Source organism: Fundulus heteroclitus, chromosome 24, assembly GCF_011125445.2.
Source record: "Fundulus heteroclitus isolate FHET01 chromosome 24, MU-UCD_Fhet_4.1, whole genome shotgun sequence".
NCBI classification, from domain to species: domain Eukaryota; kingdom Metazoa; phylum Chordata; class Actinopteri; order Cyprinodontiformes; family Fundulidae; genus Fundulus; species Fundulus heteroclitus.
This window is the reverse complement of record NC_046384.1, coordinates 2274547-2297555: the sequence shown is the minus strand read 5'-3', so window position 1 is coordinate 2297555 and position 23009 is coordinate 2274547. Positions and strand designations below refer to the sequence as shown.

The 23009-nt window shown below is 39.7% G+C and overlaps 2 protein-coding genes across 2 annotated transcripts in view; both read right to left on the bottom strand.

Annotated features, from left to right (window-relative positions):
• LOC105921678 (NLR family CARD domain-containing protein 3) overlaps nucleotides 1-23009 on the bottom strand; it is a 1041521-nt gene that overhangs the window by 916397 nt on the left and 102115 nt on the right. The window lies entirely within an intron of this gene.
• On the bottom strand, nucleotides 17799-20125 carry LOC110367795 (zinc finger BED domain-containing protein 4). The gene is made up of 2 exons (XM_021314351.2): nucleotides 18374-20125; nucleotides 17799-18129 (listed from the first exon to the last, which is right to left on the bottom strand). The coding sequence occupies exons 1-2, from the start codon at nucleotides 19033-19035 to the stop codon at nucleotides 18003-18005; spliced, it is 789 nt and encodes a 262-aa protein (XP_021170026.2). The 5' UTR covers nucleotides 19036-20125; the 3' UTR covers nucleotides 17799-18002.

Below are 23009 nucleotides of genomic sequence, written 5' to 3'. Positions count from 1 at the left end.
CAAGACAGACATAATTTGTAGAGGAAACACTATACTGTTTATATCGTTCTCAGACAACTGTCTACATCATGTTAATTCATAATCAGTTAATGAGGCACTACTACCACATTTATTTCATATTAAGCTTTGTATGCTATGGAAATATTGCACATTCCATCATCGTGTGTTATGTAAATAGGCTGGAGTTCATACTTCCACTATCAAATAATTTTTTCTTTCCTTGGTCAATATTAACTATTATTAAAATTCTTTACATTTTTACCCGTATCTTCTACTCTTGATATTTCTTTAAAACAAACCTTAAATTTGACTGGTTTGGTCTTTTTTGCTTCACTGATATACGGTGTAACTGTCTGTTTGTTTGTCACACCAGAAATTCTCCATTGTTGTTCAATGAAGGAATTCTTGGTCTATTTCTGTGTCTAGTCTAAATCCATTTAAATTTTGGCAGGATTGGTCCTCCATAGACAAAAACACCCAGAAGAAAACCAACGACCATCTTTCTGGACAAGATAAACCAAAGACTGACAGACAAGAAGAACTTGATGATGAATGTTGCTACATGCTAAGCTAGCATTAGCACCCCCTAAACCACGTGCTAATATAGCATTAGCGCCTCCTAAACCACGTGCTAAGCTAGCATTAGCACCTCCTATGCAGAGCTGCAGGCTTAGCCAGTTTTCTGGGGGAAAGCCTGCAACGAGTTGTGATGAAGAGGAGGAATCCATCAGCTGCTGAAAACGGCTCCTAAACTTTAGCTCCATCCACACAGTTAGCATGAAGAAGGAAATCTCCAAACCTGATGGGTGCAGCAGAACTCTGGGCTGGAAAACATCCCCCATCATTGGTGTCTCCTCTGCTGCGTCCTGCCGCTCTTTGAGCTCCTGCTTCCCTCCAGTTTCTCCGCTGTGCCTCCAGCTGCTGGACTTCTTTCCAGACTTCATCACCTGCAGCAGCTGCTGCTCTCTTTCAGCTTCACCAACACTCCCGATTCTGGCCTCACAGCAGAACAAGGACAAAGAACCCGGAGGATCAACGTGGCTCTGTTATGGAATAGTGAAGAGACCAACGGAACCGGAAATGCTCTTCTTCTCGTAACTGTGAAGGTTCGGCTTCTGTTGCTTCTTCTTCTTCTTCTTCTACTTCTGGTATTTTATGGCGGTTGGCAACAAACTTTTAGCAGCATTACCGCCACTTACTGGTATGGAGTGTGATTCTTGATGGTCTATCTATCTATCTATCTATCTATCTATCTATCTATCTATCTATCTATCTATCTATCTATCTATCTATCTATCTATCTATATATATATATATATATATATATATATATATATATATATAGATATGTACCTTAATATTCTACTCATTTATATAATTCACTCCTTCTATAATCAAATTCTATGAAATAATTTAGTTCTCTTTAAATATTGAATAACTATTTGTATGTTTACTCCCCAAATGCTTCCTCAAAATAGCTAACAAATTAATCTTTTCCTTAATACATTTAAACTCTTTCCTGATATATCTTCTCTGTCTTTCATATTTATTGCATTCTAATATAACATGTTCTATTGTTTCATATTTTCCACAATAATCACATTTGCCGGTATTATGCTTTTGAATTTTATAAAGTGTATAATTAAGTCCTGTATGCCCAAATCTTAATCTTGTTATCACCCTCTCCTCTTTTCTATTTTGTCTTCCATTTCTTCTTTCTCTTACCGTCTTCTGAATTTTATAAAACCATCTACCTGTTTTTTCTTCATCCCACCTTTTTTGCCATTTTTCCATCAGTTTTTCTTTAATCATACTCTTTCCCTCAGATTTACTTGTTTTAATGGTAAAACCTATAGGATTTTGAATCGCCCTCTTTGCTAATTTATCTGCCCTCTCATTTCCTTCTACCCCAATAAGCGCTGGGACCCACACAAATATAACTATCCATATATATACACACACATATGCATACATATAGATCTTTAACTAGATATCTTTCCACCCCTATATATATATATATATATAGGGGTGGAAAGATATATATATATATATATATATATATATATATATATATATATATATATAGGGGTGGAAAGATATATATATATATATATATATATATATATATATATATATATATATATATATATATATATATATATATATATATATATATATATATATATATATATATATACATATATACATATATATATTTCCATCCCTGCAATATTCTCTTAATATTAAATGGTCATTCTCAATTATTCTTGCTCTATGATTTCTCCTTTGTCGTCTGTATTTAGTGCAAGTCAAAATTACATCTATTGTCTCAGTCTCCCCACAATGCTCACAGTTTCCAGATGGATGTTGTTCAATTAAGTGTAATGTGCTATTAATTCCTGTGTTCTGTCATTAAATGAGGCAGAACATCCTCCTCTCTCAGGCAAAGATCACCCCTGATCTCCATTATTCCCCCAACATTTTGATGGACAGAGTAATAGAGTCGGCCAGTACTACTTTAATCCCTGTGTCTTTGCCTCCTTCTTTTTAGATTACTCTTTACAACGCTCTTAATTTCTGCCTTTTAAGAATTTACAGGGAAATCTATGTTTAATTTTCTTACAACCTGCTTTGCATACTTATTGGCCAATTCATGCGTTCTATTCCAAAATGAGTTGGCACCCACAGGAAAACCACACATTTCCTCAGTACACCTAATCTGTTATTATTTGAGACAGTTCTATAACGTCCATTCTCAATTTTGAAACTAAATTCTTTAAAGGTATTAATGCACTACTTGAATCTGAAGCAATTAGTATTTTCATTGGTTCATGTTCCTCCCCTAAGAGCATTGCTAAGAGTAAAGTCAGCAGCTCTCCAGTATTCACTGCTATATGGTCGCTTGTTTTTTTATAAACTCTCACACCAATGTCTGGGATTACAAAACCAATCCCAGCCTGACCGTTGTCCAACTTTGAAGCATCAGTATAAATTTATAGATATTAAAAGGTAATTCCTCCTATTATACACAGTAACATTACATCCCCTCCTCTTCAGTAACTTCAAATCTACATTGGCTTCCCCAAGCATCCATATCGGAATATTTGAAAACTTGAGGACTCCCTTCTAAATGACTTATTTCAAAATCTTTTGTTGCTTTTTCAATTCCACCCAAAACTCTTGATCTTCACTTTTTCCTTCTCCTGGCTTGGTTCCGGGGTCTTAAAACCAGGGTGACCCTGACTGCGCCCACACAAATTTGCCCAGTAGGTCAATGCCAGCTGCGTACTTCTGTATTTTAATGGCATCTCTCCTTCTCTTACTCAAAGAGCATTTACAGGGGTAGGTCTCATTGCACCACAACAAATCCTTAAGGGTTGATATTGGATAACATCTAATTTATTAAGATTACTTTCCACTGCAGAATCATAGACAATACATCCAAAATCAAGGATTGATCCAATCAAAGTCACATATATAGTTTTTAAACAGGAATGACTTGTTCCCCAATCACGCTCCCTGAGGCACCTCATCACATTCATAATTTTCTTCTATTTCTCCAGTTTTGTTTATATGTAAACTCCAAGTCAGTTTGCTGTCAAACCATAATCCAAGATACTTAAACTTGTTTAGTTGTTCTGAAGTTTTCCCATAAACTGTAAGTTTAATGTCCCTACTCACGATATTTTTGTTCAAGCTCAATGTGTTCAAAAGAAGCCTAATTGGGTGGAAACCTGCATAATTTGGAAACACTGACTACACTATTGCATTTTTTTTTTAGTTTTGGGATTTTATTGAGAATTTCTTTCTCAGCACTGTAGGAGTGGTCACAGAGCCACTGTTCAGCCTGAAGCATATAAAATGTTTTTTGAAAAAGTGTGCCCCCTGAAAAACTTAACTGCCCCTCCCTGAAATTTGTTTCTGCAGCCAGCGCTGGCTTCAGGTGTTGGTTTACCAGTTCTGACAGAAACACAAAATAAGTTTACAATAAATAAAAATTCTAAAACAATAACTAAATCAAAATAAGTCATTTCTTTTGCTTCAACAGAATGATTAAAAAAATAAACTCATAAAAAAGGCCTGGATAAAAATGTTTTGATACACAACCTTTTTAAGGCAATCACTGCAATCAAATGATTCCTGTAACTGATTAGCTCACAAATTAGTCAATATGTGTATGTACTCACTATACTGAGTCTGAGTTTCTTGTGTGTAAATACTTTGTCCTGTTTTAAAATGAATAAACCCATAATGATTCTTGAATGCAGCAGATTCATCTTATTTAGTTTCCCTGGACTTCAGATTTTTTATATAAAAGTGATTGAGAACAAAAACTGAAAGAAGCATTAACAGGCTGGTCTAGAGTTTAATTGACTTACTAACGTACTTGGAATAAATATTTCACAAATTTTTTAAGATATTTATCCCTTGTCTAAACCTGGATATTTTTCCTTTTTCAAGAATAATCTGCTAGTGCAGTTGTCTTACTGAACTGGCAGATTATTTCACTTAATTTGAGGAGATTCAGAATAATCCCTAGCATTTTTTTTTTTTTTTACTTTTTTTAGATGGCAAGTTTTTGCAGTGTTCTAACAGTAACCGCTGTTTTTAAACAGAGTTGACATAATGTTGATGATTTTTTTTCTTTTATTTGTTTCAATTATATGAATAGGTTTTGATTTTTACAGAAGATGGTGTATACATATGTGCAAAATAAACGTTTACAGCAAAGACAATATGTTTTATTTTCAAGGTTAACGTATTTATATATTGTATTTCATCACAGCTGGTGGTTTTATTGCTTTACAAAGGTGGAGATGGCCAAAGGCCTCTTAACCACATGGATGACCAACAACTGCTGTAACATGTGAAAGGGTAAATGGTGCTACTTACAACCACATGCTCTGTTCTCTGCAGACATTTTGGTTAATTCCTGTGAGGTGGGCTGTGCTTATAGGTCATGTCATGCAAAGGATTGTGGGATTCCTTATAACTCCTTAGCACATTATGAAATCCCTATGCTAAAGGAACTAAGACAGGAAGCACAGAGTCTGAAAGGCTACTCTGGCAGGAAGAAACAAAAGTCAGAATAAAGTTTGCAAACCCACACATGGACAAGGGAATTAATTCTTGGAGACATGTCCTGTGGTCTACTGACACTAAAATTCAGATGGTTTGCCTTAAGGACCATTGTTACATTTGGAGGCAGAAGAGGGAAGCTTTCAAGTCAGAGAACACCATCCCAGCTGTAAAATATGGGTTGGTAGCATCATGTTGGGGTTATTTTGCTGTGCACCAAAATTTCCCTTAATTGAATTAAAAAAAAACAGAAGTAAAAATTTTTGCACACAGCTTCAGCTGGTAACCACAGATCGGGCCCAAATTCTGGGAGCACTAATGCAAGGTTCTTAAACGTTTCATAGCCAAGAAACCCTTAATAGCAGGAACATTTTTCCAAGGACCCCTTTAGATTCTTCTTGCTGATAGTATTTTTAAACAGCCTTTTATACACATCAGGAAATATGTATGTTTTAAAAATATATATAAATACACCTAATGTTAGAGATTTGCTGCTTCCTCCATTAGTTATCAATAGTTAATGTTTTGTTTGATTTGTCAATATTTATTTTTTGTTTAAACTATGAGTTGTGCAATATTTGTTGTAATTGTGTAATTTTTATCATAAAAAAATAAAAGGCAATATCGTCTTCAAGAATAGGCCCAAAAAATAGGCAGCACATAGAGAATAGACTGATGTCAACATAAACGGCAACAGCCTTCAAAAACCTGCATCAGTCGATCACTAATATGCTAAAGGAATAATAAAAAAAAGATTTTAACACTTTAAAATATAAAATTTCAATGCTTCCAAAGGATAAAATGTGAGAAGAGAAAGAAATTCCACTATTTGGTCCATTTATCAGATCAAAGACTTAATTGGTTAAATTTTAGCACAACAAACATTTTATTCAAACTATTGGCAGAAAAACAAAAAAAACATTCTTATGAATATCTGCTTCAGGCTTTGTTACACAGTCAAGCCATTCATCAGTGACATCAATAACCTCTTGACAATTAGTGAGAAGGATGAGCCTGTCTCTCCCCACACAGTTTATTCTTGGAGGCATGGATGACAAACAAACTCTAAGATCATCTTCCACTTGTAAACCAGCTCTGCATTTGTTCTTCATTACAGTCAGAGCTGAAAATGTTGATTCACAGAGGTAAGTGGTCAGAAACGGCAGCAATATTTTCATGTCCTCAGCAGCCAGTTCAGGATACTCATGTGAGAGGGAGGCCCTAAAGTTTGCATGATTTTCCTGCTGGAATCTGGCCTTCAATGTTCTGTCACAAGATAACTCCAAGAGCTGTTCTTCTGTTTTACCTCTTAAGCCATTTCTTGTTGCAGCAGGTGAAAATGGATCAGCACCCAGTCCCAGGCATCAGTGTTCACATCAGAGAAATATGAGCTGAAGTTCTCACACAGTGATGTTAGGTGTGAAGTCACAACATCCCTCACAATAGCAACAGACAGCTTCTCATTGTTTAAAAAGTCAGTTGGTGAACATGTCTGTTATTCCATCTTTTATTCTTTTTCTTTATAAAGACGGTGATTTTGTCTCTAACTTCAAGGATGGATGTGTAGCCTCCTTGGATGGAGAGGTTGAGGATGTTCAATATGTTGAATATGTCTGCAATATCCCCCCACCCTCTCTTCTTGGTCACCGTTAACTTTGAACCCAGATTTACCGACAGAGATCGGGAGCATTGGTTTGTCTGACTGGTCATCTAAGGGACTGTCAAATATTATGGACATACTGACACTGTTAAACCCTTTGAACAAATTAAAGCCAATTTCAATATTTTTAATAGAGATTTCTATAAATGCCTACAGATCTGTCATTTTGTGAGGTTTCTTGAGGACAGGAAAACTATGCACAAAATTGTCAGAGTTGGAGAATATTGTTGTCATGACCAAATCTCCTAAAGGATTCATCTCTAAGATATATAGTTTGTTGTCTGGCTCTGACTCCTCAGGTTATGATGCTATAAACTGGTGTGGGAGCATGACCTAGGGTTGACGTTTGATCTAGCAGATTGGGAAGAAATCTGTAATGGGGTCTTCCTCAACTGTACCTCTGTCTCTATACATGAGCAGAACTTCAAATTCATCTACCGAACTTATTATACACCCGTAAGCCGTCGAAGGTGGTTTCCTAACGCTTCAGACCTTTTATATAAATGCAAAATGTATAGGGGGACATTTATTCATTTATTCTGGTCTTGCAATTGTATTCAAATTTTCTGGAAAGCGGTTCATGTGAGGATACAAGAGATCATTGGTAAACAGCTCTCACTAACTCCCTCCTTCTGTCTTTTTAATCATCCTTCAGACACCCTACTTAATGCAGATACTAAACTTCTGCTTGTAATCATCTTATTTTTGGCCTAGAAATGTATACTACTGAGATGGTCTACACCACAGGCCCCTACAGTTGATATGTGGATAGCTCAAATTTCTGCTATTATCTCAGTTGGAGGATTGATCCATGATCTTCATCAAAAGTCTGAAATTCTGGAGGATCTGGAACCCACTGCAATCTTTCTTACAGAGAATGTACATTTTTTGTTTCTTTTTTATTATTTTTCCTTCTTTTCTACATTCAGTGTATCATTCATGTGGTTGTCCAACAGTTTCAACTATTATGAACCATGCCTGAGAGAGTCTGTCTGTATTTTGTGTGTGTTTTTGTTTTTTAATTTTATGTGTGCACTGTGGTGCTCCGTGTTGATTTGGGGTGGGTTGTTTTTGTTAACTTTTGTTGATGTTTCTATAAAGTTATGAAAATCAATAAAAAATTAATAAAAAAAATGAATATGTCTGCAAGATAGGCTAACTTGGCAATGCAGTCTGGATCATGAAAGAGATGTGCAATGTCCGCTTTTTTCCTCATAAATTCAGCCATTTCTCTGTGTAGCTTAAAAACTCTGAAACATTTTCCCACGAGACAACCATCACACCTCAGTGATAAAGCAGTGCGTCATGTTCAGCATCCAGATTTGAGCAAAGTTGACCAAACAGCCGTGATTTCAAAGCTCTGGATTTCACAAAGTTAACTGCAGTGATAGCTGTGTTCAGAACAGAAGATCTGGGTCCATGTCTCTGGAAGCTAGTGCCTGCTGATGCAGGATACAGTGGGTAGCTATAACGCATGGATTGATGGATTTTATCCCCGCTTCAACTCCACTCTTTGGGCCGGTCATCACTGCTGAGCCATCCGTACAAACAGAGAGACATTTTTCCAGCTCAGTCTGGCTTTAGTCAGAAAAGCTTCAACTAGCTTAAATATTTCCTCACCAGTTGTCCTGCCCAAGACTTCCTTGCAGAAACAAAAATCCTCCAAAATGTTTCCCTCCCAGGGATAGAGCACCAGAGCTATCAGTTGAGCAGCAGTGGAAATGTCTGTAGATTCATCCAGCTGTAGAAAACTGATCACATGAACACAGTCTATCCAATCACTGTTCCTGAATGTCAGCTGACAGTTCTTTAATTGAAGACTAAAACATTTTGGTCTCCCATCCCCATTGTCCATAAAGCCAAACTCGATGTAACTGTTTTCACACTTCCTAATTTTAGCTGATTTGGCTTTAACCTTACATGATGAGGTGAATGGAGTTAAATATTTGTCCATTGTGATACTTAGCTCAACCACAACGCATCCTCAGCAGTGTCTCCTCTGGACCAACAACATAGTTTCACGAACCCCGGAGGTCCCAGTTTGAAGTTCTGTTGCATTAATGGACTCAGGCATGAACCTCCAAAGGCATCTAAACATAATTTCAAAGCCTGCCTTCAATCACCTGAAGAACATTTCCAGGATTAAAGGACTGATGTCTCAGCAGGTTATGGAAAAACTAATCCATGCATTATCTTTTAGTCAAATCAATAACTGAAACGGTGTTTTCACAGGTCCACCAAAAAAGTCGATCAGACAACTGCAGTTGATCCAGAAATCTGCTGCCCGCTAAGAAAGTAGACTAAGAAAGTAGAGAACATCTACCTGGTTCTAAAGTCCTATCTCAGACAATAGACTTTAAAATACTTCTTTTAGTCTATAAATCCCTGAGTTGCTTGGCACGTAAATACATCACAGACATATCAGTGTATCAACCATCTAGACCACTAAGTTCTTCTGCAGAAAGGCTTCTGTCCTGTATGAATTCTCATGTGTCTGTTTAAAGTTCCTATTTGGCGAAATCTTTGTCCACATAGATCACAACAGAAAGGCTTCTGACCTGTATGGATTCTTATGTGTGTGTTTAAATGTCCTTTTTCGCGAAATCTTTGTCCACATAGATCACAACAGAAAGGCTTCTGTCCTGTATGGATTGTCATGTGTTTGTTTAAAGTTCCTTTTCGACTAAATCTTTGTCCACATAGATCACAACAGAAAGGCTTCTGTCCTGTATGAATTCTCATGTGTTTCTTTAAAGTTTCTTTTTCACTAAATCTTTGTTTACATATATCACAACAGAAAGGCTTCTGTCCTGTATGAATTCTCATGTGTTTCTTTAAAGTTCCTTTTTGGCGAAATCTTTGTCCACATAGATCACAACAGAAAGGCTTCTGTTCTGTATGGATACTCATGTGATTGTTTAAAGTTCCTTTTTGACTAAATCTTTGTCCACATAGATCACAACAGAAAGGCTTCTCTCCTGTATGGATACTCATGTGATTGTTTAAAGTTCCTTTTTGACTAAATCTTTGTCCACATAGATCACAACAGAAAGGCTTCTCTCCTGTATGGATTCTCATGTGTGTTTTTAAAGCATATTTTCCAATAAATGTTTTGCCACAGTCTTCACAGCTAAGCTTCACTCCTGTGTGGCCTTTCCTACATGACTCCACAATTTTCTTTTCTGCAGAACCTTTCTCATATCCACAGTCTGACCAGTGTTTCAGGTCAGACAGAGGGTGCTCTACATCACTGTCCTCTTCATCCTTCTCAATGTCTTCAGCCTCTGAAGAAATGAAAGCATCTCCATGATCTTGTATCCCGATGGATTCTTCTTCATCATTCTCTTCTGGAAGCTCTCTGCCTTTAATCTGGTCTGGATAAAGCTGTGAGAGCAGAAAAGACTGTTCATAATCCAGACTCTTAATGCAAGGAGCAGAGACTGGAAACCTGATGGTATTAATTACCTCCTTCCCATTGAGCTGCTCTCCTGGCAGACTGATGTAGACTCCCTCCTGTTCCTCCTTGATGTGGGGGGGCTTTGTGTCATGCAGGTCATCAGGAGGTCTGTGGTCTAAAAAAGCTTCTTCTTTAACAATCAGCTTCAATTGAACATCTGCAGGAAACATTTAAACACATTATGCACATTAGAAAGAATTTAGATCTCAGCTTAAACTGAGGGTCATTTTAATGAAAATGTATTTAGGTCATTTTGTTGGAATAAATTCTAGGACAGAAAATGACACAATATTGACCTTTTTATCCATGCTTTTAAAATAAAATTTTACGCTTTGTCAAATATTCCCTATTTGTCCATGTCCACCCATACGGCGCACCGTATTATAAGGCACATTAAATATTCTTCCCAAGTGTGTAAAATCACTCTGTCCCTTCACGTACAGAGGTCTCTACCCGTCTCTGTTGGGAGGACAGCGTTGTTGGACTACACCGCCCTGTTTCTAATATAAGGCCAAACTAAACTTCACTTTTATACTGTTTTAACCGACTAAGTTTATTGTTACTAGCGCGTACTCCAGGCGTGGGCCGCCTTATATGAATGCACTTCTAGTTTAGACATTACAGTCAGGCAGTCTTGTAGACAGCTCAGGGGTTCGATCAGGTATGGTAATGCTCCGATTATCCATCGAGTGGAGCAGCTTTGTTGCTAACCAAGGTCATACTTACACATTTAAAAGATTTTTGGTCAATTGTACCACATAAGATATATATATATATTTAAATATATATTTAAATATATATATATATATATATATATATATTTAAATATATATTTAAATATATATATATATATATATATATATATATATATATATATATATATATATATATATATATAACAGATTACTGGATCAATGTGTGCTTCTGTGCTTTTTTGTCTCTCTTGTTGTGTCTCTGCTCTGTCTTCTGTAACCCCAGTCAGTCGAGGCAGATGACCGTTCATACTGAGCCTGGTTCTGGTTCTGCTGGAGGTTTTCTTTCCCGTTAATGGGGAGTTTTTCTTACCATTGTCGCTTCATGCTTGCTCAGTATGAGGGATTGCAGCAAAGCCATGGACAATGCAGACGACTCTCCCTGTGGCTCTACGCTTCTCCAGGAGTGAATGCTGCTTGTCAAGACTTTGATGCAATCAACTGGTTTCTTATATAGGACATTTTTGACCAATCTGTATAATATGATTGATTTTGACTTTGTAAAGTGCCTTGAGATGACATGTTTCATGATTTGGCGCTATATAAATAAAATTGAATTGAATATATAAACACAATCCTTACTGTTGATAGGAGCAGCAGTTAATGGAAAGCTGCTATCAGTCTCCTCCTTCACAAGGAGCTGCTCTCCTTCCTGACGGGCCCCGGGTTCCTCCTGTTCCTCCTTTATGTGGAGGGGCTCTGACTCCTGCTGCTCCCCCTCAGGACTCTGTTCTTCAGGAGCCTCTTCTTTAACATCTGAAGCCAACACTGAAACACATTTGTTGTGCCATGATGTTAAAGCTATGATGAGAAAATTGATGTCAGACTGACTTCTGACCATGTAGCCAGAGGACAACTCAAAATGGGGTTTGAGCCAAAGGAATTTTACACTTTGAGCAGACACAGCCACTCAGCAGAGAAGCTGCCATGAGACTGGACTGCACCCCTCACCTCACTTCTGCCTGGGAAATCTGAAGGAGATCCTCACGAACTTCTACTGCTGCACCATTGAGAGCATCATCACCAACTGTATTACAGTTTGGTACGGGAACTGTTCTGTCGCTGACCGGAAGGCGCTGCAGAGGGTGGACAAAACTGCCCAGCACATCGCCGGAACACCGCTCCCTACCATCAAGGAAGCGGTGTCTTAAAAGGGCCAGGAAAACCACCAAGGACTTCACTAACCCTACACACATTCTTCTCCCTCCTGCCCTCTCGGACCACCAGGCACCGGAACAGCTTCTTTCCCACAGCCGTCACGCTCCTGAACGCCTCCTGACACAACTATAAGGACTGTAACCCCCCATACAATAATAACATATGGACTGTCCTCTCACACACACACACACACACACACCATTGACTGTTCCCCTCACACACATACACAATTGGTATACAATCTGTATAGATTCTGTAAATCTTATCTGCCATTATTTATCTTGTATTATAAACCCGCTAATACATATAAAATCCTTCTAACATTTCTGTATATTCTGTATAATCTGTGCATATAGCTCCCATATTTATCTTTATACACAACATTTCATAGTCCCCTACTATTACATTTTACTTATACATACAATTATAAATAATATTTATATCCTGTATAGCACTTCTGGATAGATGCAAACCACATTTCGTTGCTTTGTACTTGTGACAGTACAATGACAATAAAGTTGAATTCTATTCTAATTCCATTCTACCTGGCACTTCAGTGACACCTTGACACCACGTTGACACACTCCCATGGGTGGAGCGGCGCTCCTTAAAGCCCATCAGCTGGCCACGTAATTAGAAGCACTTCCCACAGTCAAGGACCTGCATCAACACAGAATTACCAGCTACTTGCCTCACAGCAGGGCCGTCACACTGGTAATCAGAATAAGGCTATTGATCCCTGTTGGGAAATTCCTGTTACATAAACAAGAAATCGCTTCTGTTCTTGTTTATATTTTTATCTGCTTTTCCCCAGTATTTTTTTGTTTTCAATAAATAAATAAACAAACACCTTATTCCTAATATGATTACACAATACAAAGCAGTTGTTCAACTCAAAATGTTTATAGGGCTTGGGATCCGCGTTGCATTGTGGGACATGGCGGCCATGTTGATGGCTATGCGAACGTTAACATAACGTTGAACGAAGAGACGTAGAAGTAGAGTTGAGAAAGAATAGATAGAAAAAAGATGGTAAAATCCCGAAAAGGATCTGGAATTTACCGGGACACATTAAATAGAGAAGCCAGGGACCGGTATGTTGACAAAATCAGCATTATTAATAATTTGGATCCATATGAAGTTCCAAACAATGAGTGGAGCACCGACGACGACTTGTTGCCACTTTTTTGCATATCGGACGTCTTCGGCTACCTAGTTTGTGGTGTGAGCGCCTATACTTCAGAACAGTTCCGAAGCTACAAGTCCTTGGAGTCTCATGTGCAGTTTACGGATGGATGGGTTCAGGAGCTGCAGATCATAAAGCCAGCAAACAGTGGGAACACAGTAATTCGTACAAAGGTAAGCTGTGCTAAGACGGGCTCTGGCACCTGCTAGTTTAGTTACTGCTAACCGTTAGTGCTAACAACCACTCACGCATGTAATGTACTTTTAACTAGCTGCTGTGTGTTTCAAATGTGTAGTTAGTAACGTTAACTGCCAACCCTCCCTAAACCCTCCAGGTTTCTCACGTGTTTGAGCCTTTTCCCGCTGCCGTTTTAGTATTTTCCCGTAAAAGATCCCATATTTTAACTCTCATAACATTAACGTTAGCCCTTCCATCGGACCTGTCAGTCTCTGCTACCCCCTTGCCTTTCCAGAAACACGACGCTTTTCAAAGCATCGTTTTGCTTACTTGAAGGCAACCTTTGTGTGATGTCCTTTTTAAGATAACAGCGTGGTTGTTGTGAGAGGATGATTTCGCACCAATCTGTAAGCAAAATCACATCAGACTTCGCTTCACAACTCACATAGTTAATGCAGCAGTTTTTTTTCCCCCCCAGTGTCCTGTCGAGCAATGTGGCCATAAGAATTGTTGTCTTATTGCCAAATGAAGAATGCAGCAGTTTTGTAGTACGAATTTTGGCTGTCAGCAGAGGGATAGCAACAGAAAGATGAATGTTATACTTTACTTTCGTATAAATATAATTTATATGTCATGTATACACATTACTGAGGGGTTGAGGTTAATGTTTGGTTTCCTGCATAGAATGAAACATAATGAAGTGGTGTCCTTACCTGCATAATGTATGTCCATTTATTTCTCCTCAGGTCTTGCACTCTCAGCGCATTAATGATGACCCCTGAAGCCACGGGTCATCATTGCCAACGGTGGCCAGGTTTGCTGTGCACACTGTACATGCATGGCTGGCATTGCAGAGGCATGTACACATGTTGGGGCTCTATTGTTTAAGATTGAGGCAGCAGTCCGCATCCGGGAAAAAAGACCGTGACAGATGTGCCAGCTTACTGGGAAATACCAGCAGGAATTAACAAAGTCCACGGAGAAGTCGTCCACAAGATGGACTTTACAGCAAAAGCGCAGAGGATTGCTCTGGACAGAGTCATCAATGACAACAGTCCCATGCCTGGCCTACGGACACGGGCCAAAACCCCTGCAAGACCGTCTGCGTGACCCACAGTTTGATAATGCTCCACTAGCTGTCCTTCTCCATTGCAGCTGTGTCAAAGGAACAAGCCAGCATCATCAGCAGCCACACAAAGCAGTAGCATAAGTCGTCTGCCTGGTATGGAGTACGGGCAGGGAGAGTAACCGCCTCAGCAATGCATGCAGTTGTTTGCAACATTAAGAAGCCGGCTGTGTCCACGGTGCAAAAAGTGTGCTACCCAACAGCACTGTTGACCACACAAGACACAAGATGGGGAATTGAGCATGAGGAGACTGCAAGGAGTGTGTATCAGGCCAAGCAAGCACCACACCACACTGACCTGAAAATTGAGCTGTCTGGTTTCTGCATCAACCCTGAGTTTCCTCAAGTAGGCGCTTCACCTGATGGATTACTTCACCGTATCTGCTGTGGGAAAGGCTGCCTGGAAATAAAGTGCCCGGCAAAGCACGAGAACAACACTGTCCAGGAGGCTTGTGATGGTGACAGGGACTTCTGTCTCCAACTTGTGGACAACACATATCAACTTAAACAAGACCACAGATACTACACACAGGTGCAGACACAGTGAAAGAAACACCTTGTGGTGTGGACACAGAAAGATCTCGTTGTCAGAGTCATGCCAGATGTCAGGTTCTGGGAGTCATGTCTGCAAAAGGCACAGGAATTTTTCCTGAAGGTTTCCCTCCCTGAGCTTACTTGCCGCCACTACACACCAGGTGGGCAAAAGAGAGCGAGGAAGAGGACCACAGAACATAAAGAGAGTACGTGGTGCGTGTGCCAAGGGCCTGAGGAACTGGATGACATGGTTGCGTGTGACAACGAGATCTGTGCGACGCAGTGGTTCCACCTTTCCTGTGTTGGACTTGATGCAACCACTGCAGCAGGTGACTCCTGGTTTTGTGATGCATGTCTGTAGTAGCTGTCCAAAGACATTTATTTTATATTATTAAATAATGTTATATTATATTAGATTGTATATATTACATATTGTTATATTATTGTGTATTATATTTTGTATAGATGCCTTTATTTATACATTTTAAGAAATGTATTTTCATTATTATATTATATAAGAAATTGCACTACCATTTTTATTTGTATCGGTTATTGTTTACTATATTTAGAATTTGCACTACCTCCCTTCTCTATGCGTCCACTGTTTTATACATACCTATTTATTAACATAAATGTTAATAACAAATACTATGTTTTTATAAAAAATATTGAACATTTTTTATAAAAACATAGTATTTGTTATTGTTATAAGAAATTGCATTACATTTTCTATGAGTCCATTTTTTATTTGTAACCTTTTACCTTCAAGCATTCCAACTGCACTGCATCGTTCTGCAGTGCACTGTGTTCTCAAGTTGCACAACTTGCAAATAAACACTGAAAAACATCTGATTGTCTGACACTTCTTGCTTTTGGGTATGGATGCAACAGACACTTATGGCTGAAAACCACTTACTTGTTAGATGTTAGCTTAGAGTATATTGTCAGTACAGATAAATTGTCAATTCAATATTGATCAACATTCTTTGTTTTAATACAGGACTGCAGAAACAGCAAATTGAAGTTGTTGAAACCAATTTTAAAGTTAACCAATAACGATAAAGGAGAAACCCAATGCACATTTATTTCAGCACAACACTAGGGCTCATGTTTGTCAGAGCACAACATACAGACACAATCTTATCAAGAAATGTCATGTCTTCATCCTTGCATGGCAACACCATGTGAATAGGTACTTTAGCTGACAAAATGGTGTACTTGTTGCGGACGGTTCCGATCACCCTTTCCACATGAATTCGGAGGTGGGCAATTTTTCTTGTGCTCTCCACGTCTCTTGCATCCAGCTGACAGCGTCCTTTTGTGAAAGCTGGGATCTTTACTTCGGCACACATAAGTCCCACACTGTCCTGTATGTCAAAGCCGCGGTCAGCCAACACCAAATCCCCAGGTAACAGTTTGTCCAGAATCCCACAGTTATCAGTTACGTGCTTATCACTTGCGCCCCCCCCAATCCCTTAAAAAATGAAAGAAATTGAGCCCTGTGGTGTAATGCCAATGAGGAACTTCATAGTTGTGTTGTGTTTGGAGTGGGAATATGACTGAGCTTGAGCTTCAAGATTTGATGGTCTCTGTATAAATATTTCAAAACAGTCCAGAATAACAGCAACACGCTTGCCAAAGGCCTCCACAAACTGATGGGGCACAGTTGCATGCAGCGCATCTCGCCCTGGCCAGTTAATCAAAGGGCTGATGCGTGCATGCAGAGCATTTATGGTGTCCCTGAACGTTTTGGAAACAGTTTTTCTGTCTACAAAAAAGAGGCGGGCAATGTGTTGTATGGGTAAGTTTAGTCTAAGGCGCATTAGGGTCAGGCAAAGCATCTGAAAAGGTGACAATACTTTACTGCTCTGCGTCATGTACGGTCCAACACAGGCTAGAACACCCATGACAACTTCAAGGTGTGGAAGTCCAGTGTAGTATTTCACTTTGACGTCTTCATCCTTCAGGAAATGTTCATCCATTTTTCTCTGGCCAAGCTCACATTTCAGGGCCCTGTTCTCACATTCTGTGAGAACAGAAGTCACATTCTGTCAGCAGTGTCTGGTCAGCTCCATCCTCTGCTGGTGCTGGTGTCTCCACTAGGGATGTGCCGATACCAGATTTCTTCAAACCAAGTACGATTACAAGTACTTCAACTTCAGTACTTGCCGATACCGAGTACCGATACCGAGAACTAATAAATGCCATTAACTCCTCAGAATTAATTTGAAATTTTTTTATTTTCATTTGGCTCAAACAGAAATATACTTGGTTTATTTTAATTGTATAGATCTGTCCTCTTATTATATTGTAGGACATAGAACACCACTTTTAGTCTAACCAACACTGTTAGTTTAACATAGATTTTAACATTAACTGAATAGTTTAACAGCCTTGTCACAGTTTTTAACCTATATGCAAATTGAACATATAACTGAAAACAAACTGTGAATGAGCAACTGATAAATTACATAATGCTTGTTGTAAAGCTTGTCTTTTAGGTCGGAACCTATTTTAAGAAACTGAGGGGCCAGATTTTTCCTTGAGGAAAAGCAACATCTCTGCATTTGCTGCACTTAATCTGTTTCGGTCTTCATTTATGATGTGTGAAACTGAGCTAAAAAGTCTCTCACTTTCCACACTGGTACATGGAGCTGAGAAGTACCTCTGGGATATTTTAGCCAAAGCAGGAAACCGCATTTTATTAACACCCCAGAACTGCAGTGGGTTTTCTTCTCGAGGAATTGTAGTCTCTCCAAGGTAGGTCTCTAACTGAATGGCAGCACCCACTGGGGTGGCATAGCTTTGTGAAGATGACTTTTGTTCTTCGGTTATCTCCTCAAACACTCTGTCCAGACTGCTGCTAGCTTGTGTCATACGAAGCCTTCTGGCAGGTGGCTCTTCCAGATTCTCCTTGTATTCACACTCTGCAACTCCACCTTCAGCATTTCTTTGGCCTGCATGGCAATGTTGACGTTTGAGAAAAAACGATCTTTGTACCTACAACGGGGAAAAAAAATACATTTGCTTTTTATGGATAGGCTAGTCTTTAAATTGTAGGTGAAAATTAGTAAATCATATCATGTAACTAAAGGTAAGCTTACCGTGTAGTATGTTAAATGCCATAAGTGTAATTGCATTATTCTAAATAAATGTTTAATTACATTTTGCAAAACGTTTTAGCTTAATTGGTTCTGTTTTGATCATATTCTAATATGCTAAACAGAAAAGGGCAGACTTTTACCTTGGATCCAGTAGAGTTGCAATGCAGTAGAGGGGGATCTTCTCCATGTCAGTGAAGCGCCTCTTCACAGCTGCAGCTAAGGTCGACTTCATTGTTTTGATACCCTGATCTTCTTCAGTTTCTCTGTTCAGGATTCTCAGAAGCACAGTCACAGCAGGGACCACATCTGATGCCAATGCATCAGAGCAGCTTACTTTTCTTGTAAGCTCTTCAAACGGAGCCGGAACAACAACAGTTTTTTCCAAAAGTGCCCACTGGTGAGCGGCGAGATTCTCTGGAAGCTCGTGTTCAGAACCATATATTCCAAGAGCACGCTTCTGCTCAATGAGAGACTGTAACATGTAAAACGTGCTGTTCCAGCGGGTCTGTACATCCTGTTGCAATCTTTTTGTTGGTTGGTTGAGCTGCAGCTGTATATCTTCCAGCCGGGAGTAAGCTAACGTTGAGTGTTTAAAATGTCTTACGATTTTCCGACCAATAGTGACAGCATCAGTTACACTCCTCTGGACCAGAAGCCCCTCGTTAACCACCAGCTGGAGTGTGTGCGCGAAACATGGAAGGCTCTGAAGTCCGGCATCCGTCATGGCTTTTATCATGTTTTTAGCATTATCACGTAGCACAACATGAATCAAAGTTTTGGGAACGCCCCACTTCCGGAGCATCTCATCAAACACATCCACGATGGCTTGGCTAGTGTGTGATCCCCGAAAATGTTTTGCATGCAAGACAGCCCTCTGCAGGGTAAAATCTTTGTCAACCCATTGCGCAGTTAGGCTAATGAGTGACACCGGGCTAACGCTGCTCGTCCAGATATCAGTTGTCAAGCTAATCGCTGAAACGTCTTGCAAAAGGCTTTGGACGTGTCTCTTCACAAAGTCGTATAGCTTCGGCAGCAGTGATGTATTGGCGACTAGGAATTTCGTACCTCGACTCCAGCACACTCAGAAGACGTCGGAATCCAATATTTTCAACGACGGATAATGGCTGATCATCGAGGGCAATGTATTGGGTAAGGGCTTCTGTTATCTTCATTGCGTGTGGGTTGTCTCTGGACATCTTCTCCCGCTTCTTAAGCGTTTGCGGCAAAGTTTGTTGTTGCATTTTCCCACCGCCATGAGAGAACTCCTTGTGTTCTGCGTCGTGTTACGTTTTAAGATGTTTTATCAGGTTACTTGTGTTGTAACTGTTAGGGTTTGTTCCTCCCCTTGATAATTTTGATTTACATATTTTGCAAACAGCCTTACTTTTGTCGTCCTGGTTAACTTGAAAATATTTCCAAATAGCGGACATGGCTAACTCCCTTTTTGTGTTTGCTCCCTCCTGCGCTATAGTCTGGCTGGCATGTTCTTGACGTCACACTGCGTTCTTCTTCGCTGCTTTGTCTTCTTCTCTAGTATCTGATCGCAAACTAATGCTTTCTGTTAAAGAGAAATGTATGCTAGTATTCGGTCCTGTAATATCGGAACACATTTACGGATACAAGTACGAGTACAAACACGTGGTATCGGGCCAGATACCGATACCAGTATCGGTATCTGTGCATCCCTAGTCTCCACTGTGGATCAAATAAGGAAATATTTTAGCTAAATGTGCATCATGCAGCTGAAACAGCAACAAAAGCAATACAAGGTGTTGTATCTGCTGGCTCAATAGCTGTCTCATCCATCGCAGGTGTACTGTCAGTCCTTTGCCGTTCTCTGTTTTCCTGTCTCTCATAGCGTGCAGTCTTTGCTGGTTTTCCTGGTAACACAATTTAAAATTATTATCCAAAAGTGTTGATAACATATAGAACCATAATGTTTTCAAAGATCCTTAATATACATATTATTATATTATATGATTAAATTACATTACAAGACGGCTGGTAAGTGCTAGGATCAGCAAAACTTGTAAGTGGTGCTATGAGAGATGTTGTTCTCTAAAGAGCTGGGTCTCAGGAGTTTTTTGAAAACGGAGATGGATGTCCCTGCCCTTGTAGGAACTGGCAGTGTGTTCTACCGAAGAGGATGAAATGCTACATCAACCGTCTCTGGGTGCGCATTCATGCATGTTTGTGGTGTCGCGGTTGAAGGAAAGAAACAATGTAGGCTATAAAATAAAACCGTGCATCTTTAACTTACCAGAATGAAAATGCAGGGAACACACTCTCATTGACATCGGGATACTGTGGAAAGTTATGATCGGTAGTCTTAAAGCCGCGATCCAAGCGAGCCGACGACTCTTTGTTATCTCAGACACTTGTTCTCCGTGGTTGTGCCTCCAGGCAGGAAAGCGGTAGAAAGTTAACCCATTTTCTATGTTTTTCCCATGGCGATCATGTGTTGCGCTGTTACAGCCCACAACACAGCAACGGTTTACCATGGTTGAAATCAAGTTAAGGTGAAATTAATCAAATTAAAACACGGCTGAGAGAGGGAGTACAGTACGCGGTAGTCATAGGCAGTAGTCTGAGTAGCGGTAAAGGAGGCCATCAACATGGCGGCCACGCGAATAATTACATCATGATGCCCAAGCCCTATTGTACTGTAAAACTCACAATAAACAAAAATGTATCAACAGATATTTACTTAGGTCTTTCTGATAGTTTTCTACATGCAGCTTTACTACAACCGTAGAATAAAATCCTATAATTATGCCTTTTACTTTCAGTGTGACACCCAAAGTGGGCCCATCTGGCCCCCTGTGAAAGGTTCCTGGAGGGGCCACTGCATAGGAACGGAAAACATGCCACCATTTTTCTAGACAAGATAAAACAAAAAATGTTGTTTTGAGTAACTTTCCCAGGCAGACAGACAAGAGTGTTGGCCTAGTGGTTAGAGCAGCGTGCTTCCACTCAGAGAAGGATGCAAGTACCCGGTTCGATCCCCTGCGCCTCTGGGTCCCTGAGCAAGACCCTTAACCCCATATTGCTCCCCGGGCGCCACATATGGTAGCCCACTGCTCCCCAAGGATGATGGGTTAAAAGCAGAGAACAAGTTTCATTGTAATGTATGTTTCAATGTATGTTTCAATGACAATAAAGATGATATTACTATTAAGAAGAAGTTGATGCTGAATGTTGCTGCGTGCTAAACTAGCATTAGCACCTCCTATGCGACATGCTCAGCTAGCATTAGCACCTCCTACGCTACATGCTCAGCTAGCATTAGCACCTCCTACGCTACATGCTCAGCTAGCATTAGCACCTCCTATGCTACATGCTCAGCTAGCATTAGCACCTCCTAAGCAGAGCTGCAGGCTTAGCCAGTTTTCTGGGGGAAAGCCTGCAACGAGTTGTGATGAAGAGGAGGAATCCATCAGCTGCTGAAAACGGCTCCTAAACTTTAGCTCCATCCACACAGTTAGCATGAAGAAGGAAATCTCCAAACCTGATGGGTGCAGCAGAACTCTGGGCTGGAAAACATCCCCCATCGTTGGTGTCTCCTCTGCTGCGTCCTGCCGCTCTTTGAGCTCCTGCTTCCCTCCAGTTTCTCCGCTGTGCCTCCAGCTGCTGGACTTCTTTCCAGACTTCATCACCTGCAGCAGCTGCTGCTCTCTTTCAGCCTCACCAACACTCCCGCTTCTGGCCTCACAGCAACACAAGGACAAAGAACCCGGAAGAGATCGACGCGGCTGCGCGTTTGGGAGGAGGAGGAAGAACTATAGACATAACAGTAGACCCCGCATTTACTGTCGCGGCGCAGAACTTACGGCCGCCATCTTGGGGCGGTCGACCTGCCACCTTAACCTGCTGGCCTGGTTTAAACTGAACAGAAGGATTCCTCAGTCATGTGCGGCGTATTTTTGTTTCAATCGACGGACTTTTGACATCAGGGCTCGAGGGATAACTTTTCACAACTAAGATGAACTAAGACAATTGTATAGTATAGTAAATAATAGTCTAGTATATAGTCTAGTATTTTATTACACAATATAAACTACAGGTAAGTTTTAAACTGTTAAGTATTGCATGAGTTGTTATTCCAGTTCTTTCCGTTCCGCTCTTGCATAGTTTTTATTTATTCAAGAGTTGGGGCGTCTTATGATCATGGCAACAATCAGAGTAAAATACCTATTTTTTTCTTTTACAGGTATATTTTGCATGCATGTATAAATGTGTTTGTGTTTATACAAATAAAAAAATGTTTATGTATGAGTGGCTCTGTTTTTCAACATACATACATCCTAATACGATATTCCTTTACTCTTAACCTCACTAAGAATAATAAAATGCACTGAACCATTTGTTATAACAGCTGTAGTTTTCAAGTTCTCAGTAAAAAAACAAAACAAAGAAAACGTGAAAATGAGTTCAGTATTCAGTGAGCCATAATTGATTCTAAGCCTGCTCAACACATTACACTGAGCAGAGCTGTCGACTGCCCCAAACCTCATCATGGCCCATATGCGAAATTCAATTCAATTCAATTCAATTTTATTTATATAGCGTCAAATCATGAAACATGTCATCTCAAGGCACTTTACAAAGTCAAGTTCAATCATATTATACAGATTGGGTCAGATTATACAGATTGGTCAAAAATGTCCTATATAAGGAAACCAGTTGATTGCATCAAAGTCCCGACAAGCAGCATTCACTCCTGGAGAAGCGTAGAGCCACAGGAAGAGTCATCTGCATTGTACATGGCTTTGCTGC